The sequence below is a fragment of the Gobio gobio genome (assembly GCF_949357685.1).
Source record: "Gobio gobio genome assembly, chromosome: 10".
Taxonomy (NCBI): Eukaryota; Metazoa; Chordata; class Actinopteri; order Cypriniformes; family Gobionidae; genus Gobio; species Gobio gobio.
The window spans coordinates 51,957,274-51,976,427 of record NC_137116.1 but is presented as its reverse complement, the minus strand read 5'-3'; the positions used below and the strand labels follow the sequence as shown (position 1 = coordinate 51,976,427).

General features: G+C 38.1%; 1 protein-coding gene across 4 annotated transcripts in view; it reads left to right on the top strand.

Annotated features, from left to right (window-relative positions):
* The window catches only part of gripap1 (GRIP1 associated protein 1), a 74,010-nt gene that overhangs the window by 1,697 nt on the left and 53,159 nt on the right, over positions 1-19,154 (top strand). For all 4 annotated transcript variants that reach the window (XM_079827995.1, XM_079827996.1, XM_079827994.1 and 1 more), the window contains exons 3-14: positions 641-702; positions 3,033-3,059; positions 3,174-3,281; positions 4,545-4,701; positions 7,069-7,205; positions 11,086-11,134; positions 11,347-11,417; positions 11,807-11,854; positions 11,947-11,978; positions 13,983-14,030; positions 17,132-17,231; positions 17,519-17,596. In XM_079827995.1, coding sequence (XP_079684121.1) covers positions 641-702; positions 3,033-3,059; positions 3,174-3,281; positions 4,545-4,701; positions 7,069-7,205; positions 11,086-11,134; positions 11,347-11,417; positions 11,807-11,854; positions 11,947-11,978; positions 13,983-14,030; positions 17,132-17,231; positions 17,519-17,596 — 917 coding nt within the window. The remainder of the gene's footprint in view (positions 1-640; positions 703-3,032; positions 3,060-3,173; positions 3,282-4,544; positions 4,702-7,068; positions 7,206-11,085; positions 11,135-11,346; positions 11,418-11,806; positions 11,855-11,946; positions 11,979-13,982; positions 14,031-17,131; positions 17,232-17,518; positions 17,597-19,154) is intronic.

Below are 19,154 nucleotides of genomic sequence, written 5' to 3'. Positions count from 1 at the left end.
TATATTAAGTAAATATTTTAGGTCAAAGGGGTTTTACAGACAAAAAAGTTTGGGAATCCCTGCTTTAGACTTAAACGATGCAGTAGACATTTTAAGACAATGTAACATGTTTACATTTTAAGAAATGATAATTGAAATCTTGATACCTTGATTGATTGTATGTGCAGTTCCTGGCTACGTATACTCCATGAATAACTTTTGACAGTTATGAAATGCAATAACATTTGAAAACAACAACTGCAAAATGTGTGGCTTTTCAGCATTACTTCTAACTTGCATTTTTGAAAACTGCTTATTGGATCAGTAAATGATATAACAACTCTGCATTAGTTTACAGAGATCTTTTGAGTTTGTTACAAACTTTAATTAGTAACATCATCTTATGAATGACTTAAACAATCCTACCCTGGTCATTTTAGCAGTGTTCTCTAAGAAACATGAATATGCAGGGTATTATAATGATTTATATTAAATAGTCCTGTTAATTATTAACAAAATGTCTTTGCAGTTTCTGCTTGTGCAGCTGTCTGTAAAAATATATAATAATAAATGCAAGTATATGTGTATCATTGCATAAAGTGAGTTTTTATTAAATTGTTTCTAATTATTTTGTATGTTAACTTCATATTCTGTATTACAGAGCTAAACAGTGTCCGTCAGAAGACCTCGAACTTGGAGAAAGACTATGTCAAAGCGCAGAAGGTAGTGTTCTCCTTGATTTTTTCAGCAGGTCATTGCAATGAGATAAAGGTCAAGGCACTGGTCGTCATGTTACAGAAAGTGTTTAATTCAATGATCAAAATTTAACACAGTACGTTGTGTCCGTGACTCAGCATTGCCTTTACAGTTATAAGTCTATATGAATTGGGACAGTGAAGCAGTTTGCTAAAAGTGGTGTATAAATGTTCATCATAATCATTTTTGTGGTTTGGTTTGGTGATGCTAGCTTTACACAGTTCACCTTCAACATCACTACTTTAAAGTTGGCATGAAACGGAGTTGCGACTATTGTGACGTATATATCTCAGTGAAATGGTAGAAAAATGTAGACTTGATTTGGTCCATCGGGAATTGATGGTTGTTGTTTGCTATTGGTCAATCTCTCGTGAGTGACAGGTTTGCCTTCCCTCGTTCCAGTAAACATTTCATCAGAGAAGAGAAAGAATAGATGTCGCCGCAAGAGGGAGGGGGAAAAGATTTTGATTTAAGATTATGAGCACACAAATAAAACAAAATAAATAAATGATGTGCACAGATGAATCATTTATAATAAATAAATGCAAAACATTTTGTTTTAAAAATATTTAAAGTGCAGTCAGTGTTTCTTCATCTTGTGTATGTTGTCATATAAGTTGTCCATTTGCTAATGAAGTCTGGGGGGTATTCCAGAAAGCAGGTTATGTGGCATACCCGGGTATGTTTAAAAGCGGAATAACCTCAACTTTTGGTTCCAAAAACAGAGGTGACTTTTAGGGTATGTAAGTAGCCACAGCAACTCACTCTCTGAACAACCTGCTCCAGAGTAGGTTATGTTCCAGGGTTAGTTTACTTAAAGAATTAGTTCACTTTTAAATAAACTTTTGCTGATAATTTACTCACCCCCATGTCATCCAAGATGTCCATGTCTTTCTTTCTGTAGTCAAAAAGAAATGAAGGTTTTTGATGAAAATATTCCAGGATTGTTCTCCATAATGGACTTTAATGGGCTCCAAACAGTTCAAGGTCCAAATGACAGTTTCAGTGCAGCTTCAAAGGATTTTAAATGATTCCAGACGATGAATAAGGGTCTTATCTAACGAAACGATCAGTTTCTGCGAGAAACCGAGCAGTATTTATGCTATTATTTTACCTCTTATCAGACGAACGTGATCGTCTCTGAGCTCCGCCATAACTTCCGCTAAGTGAGGTCAAAACACGAGCCTGGTCATAGATGTATACGTAGACGCCTCATTAGCACCTGCACGGATCAATAGAATGAGGCATCTATGATCGATATATCTATGACCACGCTCGTATTTTGACCTCACTTAGCGGAAGTTATGGCTGAGCTCAGAGATGATCACGTTCGTCTGATAAGAGGTAAAATAATAGCATAAATACTGCTCGGTTTCTCGCAGAAACTGATCGTTTCGTTAGATAAGACCCTTATTCATCGTCTGGAATCATTTAAAATCCTTTGAAGCTGCACTGAAACTGTCATTTGGACCTTGAACCATTTGGAGCCCATTGAAATCCGTTATATGGAGAAATATCCTGGAAAGTTTTCATCAAAAAACGTAATTTCTTTTCGACTGCAGAAAATAAGACATGGACATCTTGGATGACATGGGGGTGAGTAAATTATCAGCAAAAGTTTATTTAAAAGTGAACTAATCCTTTAAGAGGTATTCAGATGTGTTTTACATAATTAATATAGTTATGGGTTAGGGTTAACCCTAACCCTAACTAAATGTGTTATATAGTTACAGTTATATAATATACAATATTATAAATGAATTCTAAAGCACTATTATAACAAGGTAATGTTTAAATGTTAATTCAAATATATTTATTAATTATTTTATTGTCATCTCACACATGGATCTGCATTCAATTAATTAGCATCAAACAAACAATATAATCCTTATTCTCTGTGAATATAGAATACTTATTAAATTAAAAGATTGAAAAAATAATCACACAACCATCAAATGTGCACTAAGTAGGTTATGTAAATCGCCATTAAACAAAAGAAGAAGGAAGTAGAATGGTGCTCTTTTTCTTAGTGTCTATTCCCATGGTGAAACATCGATTCGTTTCTCTGTTGAGAATGTCTTGTGTGTTAACTGGGAACATACTCTGAGTTGTCTGAACTTGCGTTGGGACTCGTTTTTGGAACCAGCATACCTCGAGTAAGCAATGTTTGGGTTAATCAACCGAGAGTTCAAGGTATAAGTGACAGTAAGTTAACCTTGCTTTCTGGAATACCCCCCTGATGTTTTAGGTAACTTTTTTATTTTATATAACGTTTTCTTCTTCATTTTCACCCTTAGGCTTTGAACAAGAGCAAGAAAGCACAGGTGAGATTTCTTTTGAAATCAATTTTTTGATTTTGATGCAATGAAATGATATCCAGAGTGGCATGTGAAAAATCTCTGTCTGGTAACTGTGCTGAATTATTCTCTCTTTTTCAGGAGGTAGACGCCTTACTCAGTGAGAATGAGATGCTTCAGGGCAAGTTACACAGTCAGGAAGATGACTTCAGACTGCAGAACAGCACCCTCATGCAAGAGCTGTCCAAGGTGCTGAGCACACACACACACACACACACACACACACACACACACACACACACACACACACACACACACACACACACACACACACACACACACACACACACACACACACACACACACACACACAATATTGAACCCCTGTCATGACAACCTATGCACAAGTATATACAGAAATGGATTTCTCACACTCATAGGAATTAGTAATGGAATACAGTAATGTATCCACCTTATTTTGCAACTCGGAAGTAAGCTATTTCCTGTGAATGTCTGAGACTTCCGATTCATTAGGTAAATAACTAGAAGAATAACAGTGCAGTAAACAGTAAAAGTAATTGCGCTACACACCAGTGTGTTTATAATAACGACAATACATTAAATGAAAATGGTAGAAATACTTGTTTGCAGTATCAAGCAGCATAACAAGCAGTTTTGTACAGCTTAAAATAACTGGAAGCAGATCCGGAAGCTTTGCACATTCAATTTACAAATACCTGCTCTTACATTGAAAATAAGGTGGATAACCAGAATTTAATTCGCCTCACACAGTTGTCACATGGCTAATAGGACAATTTAGACAACTTAACTGCTCAACTAGCTCACTTTTTATTTTTTTCCATGAAAGACTCCAAATACACTGCCTTTCAAAAGTTTCAGATCAGTAACATTTTCTTTTTAAGTTCATTTTGCTCACCAGGACTGCTTTTATTCAATCAAATAATTAAGTAATATTGTATTTGAATATATTTTAAAATGTAATTTATTCCTGTGATCAAAGCTGAATTTTGAGCATCATTACTCCAGTCATTAGTGTCACATGATCCTTCAGAAATCATTCTGATATGATGATTTACTCCTAAAGAAACATTTGTTATTATTATCAATATTGAAAACAGTTGTGCTGCTTAATATTTTTGTGAAAACTGTGATACATTCTTTGATGTATAGAAAGTTCAACAGAACAGCATTTATTTTAAATATAAAGTTTTTGCAGCATTGTAAATGTCTTTACTCGCACTTTATTGTAATTTTACTGTCAATTTAATGCATCCTTGCTGAATTAAAGTAGGAATTCTTTTCAAATACATAAAAAAAAAATCTTTCTGGTCCTAAGCTTTTACATGATAGTGTAAAACAAAAGTTGCATGTCATCATGTCACATGCGTTGAACACAAAGAGAGTCTCTACCTTTGTGCCCACCTTATATGATGTCACACCAGAATCATCAGAGTTTTTATTTTTCTGATTAGTTGCCGTGTGTTGGTGTAGTTATGTTCCCAGATTGAGCAGTTAGAGCTGGAGAATCGAGGATTTAGGGAGGGTCAAGGGCTGGAAAGACCCGCCTCCAGCGCCGCCTCTGGTCCAGTGGATGCTGAGCTCCTGCGCCTACAGGCTGAAAACTCCGCCCTGCAGAAGAAATTGACAGGTGAGAGGAGCTCATGCATAAAGTCGTCATCTATTTTGCCTCACTAGGCTTGCTGTGATAGTCGGTGTTGGTTTCAAAGCCAAATGTAAAAGCGCCTATTTAAGTGAGTTTGTCATTGTACCGTTTTGTTGTTGTGTTTTTCATTAAGAATAATAGGCTAATAAACCCACAACTCAGGCAACCCGCCCCCGAATTGGCATTAATTCTAAACCGAAACTAAAATTAGCACAGCCGCACAGGCATTCATTCACGGCCACACAGTCATTCATGGTGCGTGTCCAGTCTGGCGTGTTTTCAGTTCATGCCTATGGAAGCTTAACTTTCATATTAAAGAGCACCTATTATGGCATTTAAAATGTTCCAAATATTGTTTTAGAAGTCCCCAACAACAGTTTTGCATGCATGCAATGACAAAAACGACTTTAGTTTTCTTATAATATGCATTTATTTTTACCTGTTTTGACAGCGATTCTCAAATGATTCCTTTAGTGATTAACTTTTCAAAACCCCGCCTTTACGTGACGCTAATCTGCGGTGATTGGTCCGATGACCCAGTCAGTTGTGATTGGTATAGTCTGTGCAGATATTTTCGGAAACGGAACGCCCATCAAAGTCTTATAGTGACAGTAATTTGGTAATATATGTCAGGAGTTATGAATATGAAAACCGCGTCGGTACCGTTTGATTGTAATATGAGCCTCAGCTGCTCTCATTCATAAAAAAACTCCTCTATTCTCCTCACGAAGACTCGCGACAAATCAACATCCCTCAGGGCTTTTAGTTCAAAAGTGTGCAGATGAGGAGACATATTGATAGATTCTCATATGTCTGTGTCAAATTTCTAAACAGAGGAGTATTTTTTATTCAATACTTCCTCAAAATGCGCAGATGTAGCCTAATCATGAGCGATTGAGTCTCTTATGTGTTGTTTTCAATTCATACTGGCAGCCGGAGGGCGCTCTGTGCATATGTAGTCCATATATGGTACAGACAGACGAAGAAGATACCATGTGCCATAATAGAAGTCCATAATAAAAGCTTCCTGAGATCGCGAAACATACAAATAGAGACATTTGAAGACTAATAAACACACAATCACGACGATGTATGGTTTGTCTTCAAGCCACTTAGTCTTCAAATGCTCATCCTTGGGCAGATGAAAAAAGTTTGCTTTTGAGTCGCACTTCAGAACACAGCGTCTCGTCGCCATGATGTTTTCTAGTTTTCACTGGCGTCTTGGAGCGCAATAAGTGGGCGTATCGTATTCAAATAACTTGACAAGTTGACGTCATCTAGTCAGAGAAAAAGCTTCGGTCTTCTAACGATTCTTAAAAATGACTCAGAGTCGACTCTTACTTTTGAAAGAAAATAACTATATATACGGTGCACTGTCATATTTCAAACTTTGCAGGATGTTTTTGTTCACTTAGATCTATGTTACACACTACATGAAAGGTAAATTTCAAAATTCCATGATAGGTGCTCTTTAATTGAAAACACGCGCTTTGCTCAGCACCGCACTGTTATGAATGCCTGAGTGGTCGTACGCATTTTACTTTCGGTTTCAAATTAGCTATTTGAATGGTTCCGGTTTTATCGTTGTTGTCACACGTCGAATAACCGGTGGGAAAATTTCACATCCCTATCCCTCACAAACACTTTAGGCCCCGTTTACACTAGTGTGTTTTTGTTTTAATATGCATAACTTTTGCTATGGTTATGCCTGTCTTCACTACTCCGGCATTTTCGAACCTCGAAAACGGATACTTTCGGAAACGCTACAGACCTAGTTTTTAGTTTGAAAACGTCGGGTTTGCATTTCAGTGTAAACATACCAAAACTGACATGTTTGAAAACAATGACATGGCTGCTCAAATTACGCTACCTGATCACGACAATATCAGACCAAAAAGCATTGTAGGCCTATGCCTAAGCTGATTGTAGTTGGTGACTATTGTTACAATGCTTTTGGGAAATGCAGCCCAGAGCCATAACATACCAGCCTCAACGCGCATGTAAACAATAACACAGAGACAGAACTGCATGCTTTGCTGACTTTGTGGTCCTTTTTAGCAGCCGTTGTGCAGTTAAAACGCTGTGTTGTATAATACTGCAGCTGCACGAGAGGCAACTGTTTACACTTGAATGCGCATGCCCAGTGTGCTTGAACGGGTTTGTGACATGTGTTTTCATTCGTGCAGTGTAGACCGAGGTCGTTTCTGAAACGCAATGGAAACGTCCGTGTAGATGAGGATTGTTTTCATTTTAAAACGCCGTTTTAAAACTAAAACGCATTAGTGTAAACGTGCCTTAGGATACGAATTATGAATTGGGATTTATTATAGTATTCTGTGTGTGTCTCTGCAGCTCTTCAAGAGCGTGCGGATGTTACTGATGGAAAAGCAGCGCTCTTCGATGGAACGGCCGGCACTAATGGTGTCCAATCAGATGCCAGCGGTCACAGTGATGACCCTTCTGCCCCGGGAAATGATCAGATTGATCAGGTAACAGATAATAGGTTTCAATTTCATCAGGGTTGAGATGCTGTACCATACAGTGTAGGTTTTGAATGAGAGAACCAATAAAAATGAAATGTCCTTAGCTTCTGTTGGGCTAATAATAACAACGCAATATCCGTGTCACAGTGAAGCTAGGGCTGTCACTTTCGAAAACGAAAATAGGGAATCGATTTTAACCAAATATGTACACTATTTATTTTAGACGAATTAAACAAATAAAAAAGATAGATATAACAAAAGTGACCCACTTCTGTGGTGGAAGATTGGAAGTACAAAATACCTCCACCTAGCGCAGCTGGTAATGAATAGTGTGTCCCTGGGACATCAGAGCGGTTGGAGCGCGTCTTCTCAACAGCTGGACATAGAGTGAATAAAAAACGCTCTGCTCTGGACCCCGAAAATGACGATCGACTTGTTTTCCTGTCCAATCATTTGTAATAGGCCTAGCCTTATTTGCACTTTTGATTATATGCCTGCCTAGCCTGTTCTCAAGTAAGTCCTCGTAAGTAAAATTTTTGAACAGTTGTCTATAATGCATTGAATCATTACGTAAAATAATTTTGGATAGCCTAAATCATAAATGCAGCCCTGTTGTAGACTAGACTGTAACAGATGTTTCTAGTCCACTGTCTGATTTGGAGAATTTATCCTACATGAACTTCACGTTTAATGTAGGCTTGTCCTTCAGTGAATTTTAAGTTCAATTTTCAACCTCTTTTCATGGGCTACAATCATGGGCTAGCAACATAATTACGTAGGTGAAATTTGTTTGACATTTCTAATCGTAAACACAGTCATGTTGAAGCCTGCAGTAATGCTTTTCCTTGATGTTATGGCAGTCCACTCTGCTTATTGTTTTTCGAGAATGTTGCACTCCTGTTTGTCATTGTGCACAACTTCACGCCAATAAATCATCAAAAATATTGCTGACTTGTGCGTCTCAAGCACCCTCTTTACGTTCGTCCTAAGGCCTGTTAGTTGTCTGTGGATTGGCCTATATTTGGCGTTGAAAATGGAAACGTCTTTAGCCATAGAAAATCGATTTTACAATCGATTCAATGAACACTTATGTCTCAAATCGAACAGGATTTGTTTCACAAACGTGGCAGCTGTAAGTGCAGCAAAATCAGAACTCTCTGTGTCATGTGTCTCATTGTGTTTGTGATAGTTTTCAAAGTTTGAGCTATTCTTAAGCAACTTTCTAAAAATACAAGTTTGAGTTTAAGTAAACAAGTTGCAGTCAGAGTATCCTAACAGTATCAGAGCGAATCAATTATTCAGCTACAGTGCTGCACTCTTCGTCTGGAGGAGTTTGTTGGAGTTCACTGAGGTCATGTTTAATGCAGGGGCTACAGATGCTGGGTGAACTGTGGCCAGACACAGCAGAGACACCACTGTCAGCTTTTTCTGTGAGATCAGCCCAGTAAAGATGAAGGGAATGGAAGGACCGTGAACTGGGGTCTAGTGTTTGACTACCGCACCCCATTCATTAGCATTACCAAACTTGATGAAAATTAGGGCTGCTGTTAATCAGTTATTCTTTTTTATAGTTTTGTAACGTTTTTTAAACCTTCCCAACTGATTTTAACTTAATGTGCAATTTCAGAGTGAAACAACGGGAGATAATGTAGAATGGGACTTGCTTTTATCCTTCTTGATTTGATTGGATGACGGAAAATGGGTATTAACAGCAGACTCTCATGATTAAAAAGAGCCCAAACTCACCATAATCTGTCGCTTAGATCTAAAGATATTCCTCATGGAGTTATAATAACACATATAACCCAACAGGCGCACATAAGCTAAGTACAAACAAATGTAGCTTTGACGTGGCTTTATTCACAGCAGACTCTCACGATTAAAACGAGCCCAAACTCATAAACCCATAATCCATCGCTTGGATGTAAAGATGCATAAATTAGATCTAAAGACAAAATTTGATCCAGATGCAGCTCACATGTAGGGAAACTTCACTAAAAAAATTAATTTCCTCCCACCTTATTTCTTTCCTGAGTTATTGCATGTCAAATTAGAAAGATATGTAAAATAATAAAAACAATTTTATATATAGTGTATATAAATATTTTGTATTTTTTCAGCTGAATCTCAGCAGGAGAATGTCTAAATATAATAGGGCTGGGTATCAATTCAGATGTTCAAATTCGATTAGATTTCGATTCTCGATTCGACTCAATGAATATGGATTTAATTCAAATACTATATTTATAAAAAAGAACACTGAACATAAGTTTACAACTGGGTAATTAAAAAGAAATTAAGAGCCACAAACCTGTATATTCAACCTTTTTTATTTTTAGGTACACTCGGGTACATTAAAACAACCTATCTCTATATTTCAAATGCATACAATTATGTTAAATGCAACACAATTTTGATGTAACTTTATTCAAAAATTTTTTATCTGAGAAGTATTTTATACAATTTAGTTTTTATGGATATTTTGATATATTTATTCTAAAACATAAAAAGGATTGTTCTTTTTTTGCGATTTTGCTGGCCGTCAGGTGTGCTGTTACTTTTCATACATGAGAAGTGCGTTCATACCTGGACACAAGTAGTTGCCGTGGTAACAAACAACAATACCTTAACGTGCTGGCTTATGTGGACTAACTTTTATTTGAGGAAATCTGTTTATAATATAAGCTATTAGGTCCGAATTATTGGTCCTGCGCTGTCTATTGACTCTGATTTGAATATGTCTATAATAGCTAACGTACGTGCTTAAGTGAACGCTCAAGTTTAATACAATGATGATAATGCAAGGCAAGCATTCGCATGTATGTGATAAAATTTTTAGTGGTTGTGTGCTCGGCTGTGGGGGTGTTGCAACGTCTGGGGGATATCTCATCAAATGATTCCGGAGATTTGTAGCATTTCACCTCAGCATTACAAACATCAACAACGCATCGGAAGCCGCCATTTAAGTACTGAATGAATGAATGAATGAATGACAGGCGCGCCTCTCGCTCCTTTGTAACATCGCACAAGGCAAATAAGAGGGGGACATCTAGAGTAGACGACTAGTAATTAGATTTACGTTAATCTTATGTTCAATGTTTGAGGAAATAAAAATGGAGAAAAAAATCAAATCGATTCGTGGCCTTTGAGAATCAATTTTGAATCGACCACATTTAAAAAAATTATTAATCGAAAAACCAATTTTTTTGCCCAGCCCTAAAATGTAATATAAAAAAAGGTTCTATCAAATGATGCCTACCTTTTGACTCTCCTCCTTGCTATAGTTTTGGTGTTATGAGTCTTTACTTTTGTGTATGTCATTCAGACAAATCAACTCTAAAAATGCCTTCAGGTCTTAAGAGGTTAAGGGTTTGTTCACATGAAACCCATTTCTGCATTAAAAAAATGCGAGAGCCAGGGCAGTGAAGGGGAAAAAAAACTGATCTTGGGATGTGTTTTTAAGCGTTGAACTATTTTTGACTTGACGCTTCATTCTAAAGCGCAGCAAAATATGCTAGACCCAAGTGCTAGAGTCATGTACATCCGTGAAGCATGTTCTGTATGAACTGGCACCTAAGAGGTAGAGAAAGTTTTTACATTTGATGAAAGATAAAGATGCATATTTTTTCAGTAGAATAACTTGCATCATTCACAAAAAATCTGGGAGCATTTATTAAATCAGTAAATAGGGTTTATTTTGATTTTAGGTTTGGTTTTCAAATGCAGTGAATCCGCTTTCATAAAGTGCTTTCCTTTCAGCATCCAGTGATTTCTGCATTTACTGGGGTTTTATATATCTTACAAGAGCCTGCTGTTAAAATCCTTTGTTAACAAGAGCTCATTTTCACAGCGTATTTTTCTTTCTTTCTCCTCCTGTGTTCTGTAGGCCGAAGTGCAAAGCGTCAAACCGGAACCGCGGGATAATGAACTGAGTGGTGAGTACATCTTTATGACAAGTTCCTTTTAAAGTTGTGACCTTATCAAACTCACTGAAGAGTTAACGGAGTAGAACTAAAGAAGGTTGTGCTCTGGGTCTTCAAATAGCAGAACAATGGTGTGACTTTGATTGAGCACCAGTTGAACACTTCTCAAACTCAAGATATTTTAGGGCTCGTGTGCATTGATATCTGTTAACTCTGGGTTTCAGAGGTGGCATTAAAGCTTCAAACGGAAATGGAGGAGAAATGCTTACTGAGGGAACAACTCCAGACAGTAGAGGTAAAAACATCAGGACAGCAGGAAACGGACAAAAGGACAAAATGCTACGATTCATTTTGCTGATGAAAGTATATTTTTACCCTCGCCGTGGAGGCTAATTTTGGAGACATTTATTCTCACCTGGCACCAAGAGAATATTTCCATATCTATGACAAAACATGCACTTTGGAGGTTAAATGTTTTCTAGAGGCAGATCATAGAATATTTAGGTTTTTTGCATTTTGTATTCTCAATTGATATATTAAATATTGTATTTTCTGTTAATTTATCTGGTTTTGATTATTAACTTTTTCAAAAATCATATTATTTTTATCTTTTTATCTTTATCCATATGTTAGCCCTCATACAAAAGACTTTTCTTGTTGTAATGTATTTAATTTCATTTTCAGATGTCCAAGCAGACAGAAATCACAAAACTACAAGAAGAAAATGCTAAAGTTAGTGTCACATGTCTGTTTCAGATAGCATGTGATAGCTCAATTCTAAAAATGCCAAGTGATAATGTATTGTGTCTTTTTATTTTTATTAGTTGTCCGATAAGTTGAAGAAAAAACAAGAGAGGTAAGTGCCAGTTACTTTTATGCTTTATTTTTTTCATATTATGTGTTTAGCATTTTCATATTAAAAGGGATAGTTCACCCAATAATGAAACAACTGGATTTTTTTTAAGCTTCTCCTTTTATGGTCTAAAGAAAAAAGGTCATAGAATAACACCAGGGTGAGCTAGTAATGACTGAATTTTCATTTTTGGGTGAACTATCCCTTTAAGTACATTTTAACTTTCTCCCAACATAATACAAACCTGAAAATACATTTCTTTATGGCCCAAAATTCACTTAAAGGGTAACTAAACCCCTGCTCAGAGCTTAACTCCACCCACTGGCAAATTTTGAAAAATGCTGGAAAAGTGGGCAGAGCCCAGCGGAGACAGAGGGGACGAACCGAGGGCGGGGCTGAGCGGAGGGTGTGCACCTGAGACACGCAGTGACGGATTGATTGACAGCTGTCAGACTCGCGAGTCGCAGAGATGGAGAATGACTAGAGTGACGCCAGCTTTGCAACAGAGCGGTCATTTTCCTACATTCACCTGAATTGGAGGAGGGTGAATTGTCTGTAGAGTCAGACACAGACCCAGAGCCTAATCAATGCGAGCCGCTGGCTCAAACTGCGTTAACAGCACGTTACAGTATTGTTATTCGTCACCGCGTGATCTATCTGCGTCCGCGGCAACCACTTGCGTGTCAGGGTTTGAAAGCGCGTCTCATGTATGAAACTTATCTGTACACATGATGGGCGGCAATAATATCGCAAGAAAAGCCTGACGTGTACTGACAACTGCATTATTTAACCGCATTTTCTTCAATACAATGTTAAAGCAAGTGTCATGTCAGTTTCATTCATAATGTTTACTTCATGTAATATGACAGTTCATACTGGAGTGAAGCCGTTCTCATCATGTGATTGGGGGAAACATTTCTGAGGGCGTGGTGAGCTCGTGCCAGGGGCGCGGATAGTGGGCCGTTGGAGGTACCATCCTACGTCACGATGTACCACAACGTCCAATAGGAAAATTCAACTGCAGTAGCCACCGTTCAACCTTAAGAGGGCAGCACTTTGGCGGTTTTACACCATATTTTATAGAATTAAAACACTTTATACTCAAATGTCAAAACATTTACTCGAATCAATGAATAGCATTAATAAAGCCCCAGTATTACAGATCATTAACTAAAAAAAGTTGGTTTAGGGTTTAGTTACCCTTTAATATGTTCAGAGACACTTATTTACTATTTTTTTTCTATTTTGCTTTATTGTTTCTGTCACGTTGCACTCAAGTCGTTTCTTTTTTATGGTGTGTATGTTTTGCTGGCCAACATGACAGCTGACATGATCTAGCGGCATGAACATTGCAAAAGCAAAGCCATGGTAGATGTGCAATTCTCTATCAGGCATTCTCATGTGATTGCATCGTCATATACATTGTTTTTAAAAGTAATATTCATTTCTTTAGGGTTAGTTTTTTTTTAATGAGGGGAAAATGACTGAGTGCACCTTTTAAACCTGAGTCAACTTGCAGTGATTAATTGAAGACAGTGATGGAGTGATTTCATGCAAAACCTGGGATGAAATATGAGGAATGAAAGTTAAAGACAGTATTAATGGATAATGTTCCATTTGAACACATTATCTTCTCAAGCACAAGATAAATGACTCTCAATCCTTCATTTAACTCAAGTCCACGATACGCTGTTCCTCTGTACAGTAGCCAATCAAAACCCTCCATGTGATGACATCACCACTTAGCGTCCCATCCCAGGTGCAGTGGTAACTCAGCTGTGGCCTAGCGACAGTCACTGTGTCAGTGTAATGAGTCTGAACGTGAACTTGTTGTGCTGGCACTTGCTGTAGACTGCTGTGTCAGCACAATGCCTTCGTTCCGCATCCCTCTGGTCAACTCAGGGCCTGTTTTCCCTGATCAGGAGATGCCGCCTGTTATTTATCACTGCTGTGTGGGTTTTTTTTAGGGCCAATAAGGATTCAAGTCTCTTTATGCTTCTCTTACAGCTTCCAGCGGCTACAAGTTGAGAAGGAAGCACTTTACAATGACAGCAGGTGAGAGACAAACCCAGCAGAGCAGTTATTTTGCAATAAAGCTCAACAGGGACTGCCCGCTTTTTTAGCACCTTGAGCTCTGGAAATGTATTTTCCATTTATTCTCTCAATGAGGAGTAACAAACCTTGAACCCCATTTTAAAAATTTTCTAAACTTAATAAAACAAGGCAAAACTACAAGCCTCTGTTTGTCGACGAACTACTCATCTCATAAACCTTATTAGTGGATCTTGATTCAGGATTGTGGGTGGTGTACTACTTCTGAATTTAGGGGCCTTGCATGATATTGAAGAGTGCACGCTACCTCTGAATGTTGCAGATCCATTGATTTCAATGGAGAAATCTAAATTGCTAAAATCCCACTAGATTTTAAACTGATCGGACTCTACATTTTTTACACAGATCATTCACATTTGTATCCGTTAAGCGCTTTCAAAGTTGAAATCACAGTAACTTGGGGATTCTATAGCAACATAATATATTGCTTAAAGTGCCCCTATTGTTGCTTTTTTGGATATTACCTTTTATGTAGTGTGTAATATAGCGGTTTGTGAATGTAAAAGGTCTGCAAGAAAGCACAAAGTGCATGATAAATTGAGTTTTTGTCTCCCAAATGAAAGAAACTTCTGAACTGCCTGAAACAAGTCATCAATAATTCCAGACTTATGTCCAGTGATGGGAATAACGGCGTTATAGATAAACGGCGTTACTAACGGAATAAATTTTTTCAGTAACGAGTAATCAAACTAATTACTGTTTCTCCCGCTACAACGCCGTTAGCGTTACTGAGAATAAAATGCAGCGTTACTATAATTGAGCTCACTGAAGCGGTTTTCATCCGAACAGGCTCTCTGTTAGTCGGACCCGCAACGTTTTTTTTCTCTCTGGTTGGTTGGTGTGTGTGTGTGCGTGCGTGCGTGCCATGCGTGTTCTGGTACACATAACTGATGATGATTGGTGGGTGGGAGACAAGGTTGAGGTTGATAGGTTGAGTTCACACACACACACACGCATGCACACGCATATGCACAGTCACACACACCAATGACCAGGAGGAGTGCGATGGCAAGTCCAACGACTTCAAAGGTAGCTTTCGCAAACTGAAAGTATAAGCGATACTTTTCCCTCGTTGAGGTGAAAGGTAAGAATGTTTATGTGACGTGCAACTTATGCCCAGGAAGAAAGACTCTCTCCACGTCGGTGGCAAGTAATTCTAATCGAATGAAGCGCCTCACATCATCAAATGCTGCCACAAAATTAGTGGCTAAAAACCCAGGTGATAACGTGAGCTCCTCTACCAAAGGAGTAATATAGTACTGTTATAAATATTTACACTATAGTAGGCCTACTGATAATATTTACAATAATGTATTGAATTTGATAGGTGTCTCTCACATTGTCCCACAGCAACATTACAATAGTGTACATTAATGTACAATGTTTTATAATAATAATTTATTCTATTTAGTGTCCAATTCATTCATTTAACATATTTAATATTGGGGGCATCCAAGTTATTTGACATATTTGAACATTTGAAAAAAAAAAGTAACACAGTAGTTACTTTCCCTGGTAATTAGTTACTTTTTATAATGATGTAACTCAGTTGCTATTTGTAAGAAGTAACTAGTAACTATAATTAATTACTTTGTTAAAGTAACGTGCCCAACACTGCTTATGTCCAAACAAATTTGCCTAGTGCCAGCCTATGGTCTTTATTGGCTGCCTGCAAACAATGTCTATTTTAACCCGCCCCCAAACACTGTAGTTGTAATTGAGGGCTGGGAGAGTTTGGTTTGTGTTGTTGACATGTTGAGAAGACGCTTTTTTCTGCGTTGCATTTCTGCATGTACTTCATGACTCGGATTGAACTGATAAGGTAAAACTGACACCATCGTTACTGTTTGTGTCATTAGCCTTGTTTCCACCAAAATTACCCGAAACAATTTGTCCCAGGAATTTTTTTTCCCCAGCCCTGCTGCTGTCTGTATTTCCATCGGGGTCTAAAGTACCATGAAGACTAGTCCGGTGACGTAGGACTGCGTGCAACTTTCCAGTTTCCGCTGGATTTCGTCCTCCGCAAACAAACGTGATGAAGCCTGAGCTTCGTCATCGGTCCATCTGTCGTATTTTTTAAACCCCATTGTAGATTCGAATAGCAAACAAATCGTACTGCACACACCGCAACAGACTTTTAGGTTGAAATAAAATGCTGCGTGAATTCAACCAATCAGCATATTCAGCGCCCAAGTCCCTCCCCGAAAGTTCCTGAACTTTGAAAAAGTACTGCCTCACTAGCAGGGCTGTTTTGAGGGGGACATTTTTACCCAGAACTTCATTTAGACCCTGGTTCCTGTGGTTGAAACACACTGAGTACCACCCCAAAGTCCCTAGTTCCTGGGGAATTTTCCTGCGGTGGAAACGCGGCTGCGGTGTATAAAGTGTTGAGGTAGCCTCTGGAGCTGAAATTAAATCACAACAGACTGGGCCATCTGACCAATCAGAACAGAGTAGGCTCTCGGAAAGGAGGGTTTTGGAGAGGCCGAATCCTTTATTGAAGCACTTCGAACTGTGTTTTAGATGCATGTAGACCAGGGATGCCTAATCCTGTTCCTGGAGATATCTGCAGAGCTCAGATCCTACCCTGATCCAACAAACCTGTCTGTAATTATCAAGTGCTGCTGAAATTCTTAATTAGCTGGTTCAGTTGTGTTTGATCAGGGTTAAAGCTGAACTTTGCAGGAAGGTAAATCTCCAGGAACAGGATTGGGCACCCCTGATGTAGACCTATTGTAGAAGACCTATACAATTTTTACAATGGGGCACTTTAAAAATCCCAGAGTTCACTGTTAATTTGTTTTGAAAATGCTGAACATTTATTGTGATGTGAGGATTTTCAATGGTATTTTTACTTCTGGAACCCAATTCTATACTACATATGTTCCCATGAAGTCATTTAAACTCCACTGTAAGGTTTTTTTTTTTTCCTGCTGAATTTTCTGTATTATGTTGGTATTCAATTCGCAATACCTGAAAAAAAGCACTACCACACATTATTCACATCAGCCCCCTGATAGCATATGATGCATTTGTTTCTACAGGACAAAAATTGATGAGATCCAACAGAGGAAAGAGGAGGAGCTCAAATCCATAAACCTTCGTGTGCAGAAATTGCAGGCAGATTTAATGACCGCCAACCAGGTGAGATCCGCTCAGGCCCGCCCTGCCAAATTCTTCATTATTAAAGCCCATTTGTTGCACATCTCAAGAGGGCAATCGATTGATGGCCACTAAGGGAGTATGATGATAAACATTTGGAAACCCTTCTGAGTGGGCTAAAGACTGCAGTCAGTGCTTCAGCATCAGACTCTGGCACTCAGGCACATCTGCAGAAAATAATGGACCGTAGACACACTGCTGCATCCATCACTGTCATACTAAAAATGCATTGAATCTTCTTGCCTGACGGTTTGTGTGTGTGATTTCAGAACGTCACCGAACTGAAGGAGCAGTTGCAGAGCAAACAGAAAGAGCATGAGATGGCCATCCATGCGCTCAAAGATCAGGTAGCTGTGTCCTCCTTTTACATGGCCACCAAAACTAGGTTTGGATTGGTTGTGTTTTACTTGACTTAGTGTTGATGAATCATAAGGTTCATTTTTGCACAAGACTGGTTACAAATGTGAAATAAGCAATCATTTCTGAGATGGTCATGTGACAACGATATTGCATGTTAACATTTTAAATGTTTAGCATTGCATACTGCATATTATTCATTGTAGAATACAGTTTATACTGCAGATTGCATTCCAAACCTCGCCAAAGGCACTAAAAGGAAGAATGCAGAAGATTAATAGTTGGTTAAAATGTTCATTTAGCATTTCTTTTAATGTTTATTCCATCACAGATGGTCGTTAGTGCATCTCCAGAGAACTAATCTGCAATTTCCACATCTGCCGGTTGGCTGTTTACAAACAGGTTTATAAAAGAGAGAAAGCAAACAATTAATCTGCATAAATTGAGTGTGATTTTAATGATAATGGGTCCTACAGATTCAATTAAATAAACCGTAAAAGGCTCATGCGGGTGTTGTTATCGGTGTGGAACACAATTGCATTTTTATAGTTTTGCTTTAAAAAAAGTCAAATAATGAAAATTGGACTTTATTTTTTAAATGGCAGGATGCAGTTTATTAATTATTTAGCTGGTTTCGTTCTCAGCTCTGTTTCAGAATGCAGTTTGGCTTTGCTTAGAAAGCTCTTTTTAGTCTTAAAATGAGTTGGTTCAGAGAGAGAAATCCTGCTCTCATTTCCTTGCCGTCATTTAATTCCAAACATGTACGACGTTCTTACTTCTGTGGAACAGGAGAACCGAAGTTGAGCCGAATGTCCTGGGTGTTTTTCTCCATCCAGTGAAACCGATGTTTTTGAGCTCAAAATGCAGCATACATCATAAAAATAGGACTTTGCACTATATTCAGAGATTTCTAGAGTCACATGGGAACTCAAATGGTCATTCATTCATTAACTCAAATGGTCATTCATTAATAATCTTCCCCCCAGGTGTAGCTTTCGAATGTCATTCGCACTTCTGCATATTCACTCGAGGCTTTTTATTTTAATTGACTTTAAACCTGGAGTGCACTATATTTAAATATTCATGAATACCAAATTGCCAATATATGTTTTTGCATCTCCCGGAGTGCAAAATTTACAACTAAATTTACTTAAATTGATTATTGAAATGTAGTTTTTGTATATATTTTTGAAGCTTCTCTTTCATTGTATATTGAAAAGAGAAGTGTAAACCTGTTTTTAAGAAAGTTAATATTTGAGTAACCTATCGTCCAACTGGAAGACATCTTTAGTGTGACCCACCTGTCTTTCTGCTGATAGCAAACTCTTTGTGCTTAAGGAGAAGTTGGAGAAGTTTATAATTACCCAGAGAGCAGCCTGTTTAATTGAGCATTTATGGATGATGGTGCTCAGGATCAGCGGAGTAATTAAGGATTAGTGGGGCTCAGTACCGGTGGCTGAGGGGCACACGTGCTCCGCAGGGGCCCCTGAGGGAAGGGCCCCTCTTATGACGCTGTCGGCCCTACTGCAGGTCCGGCCACCACAAATG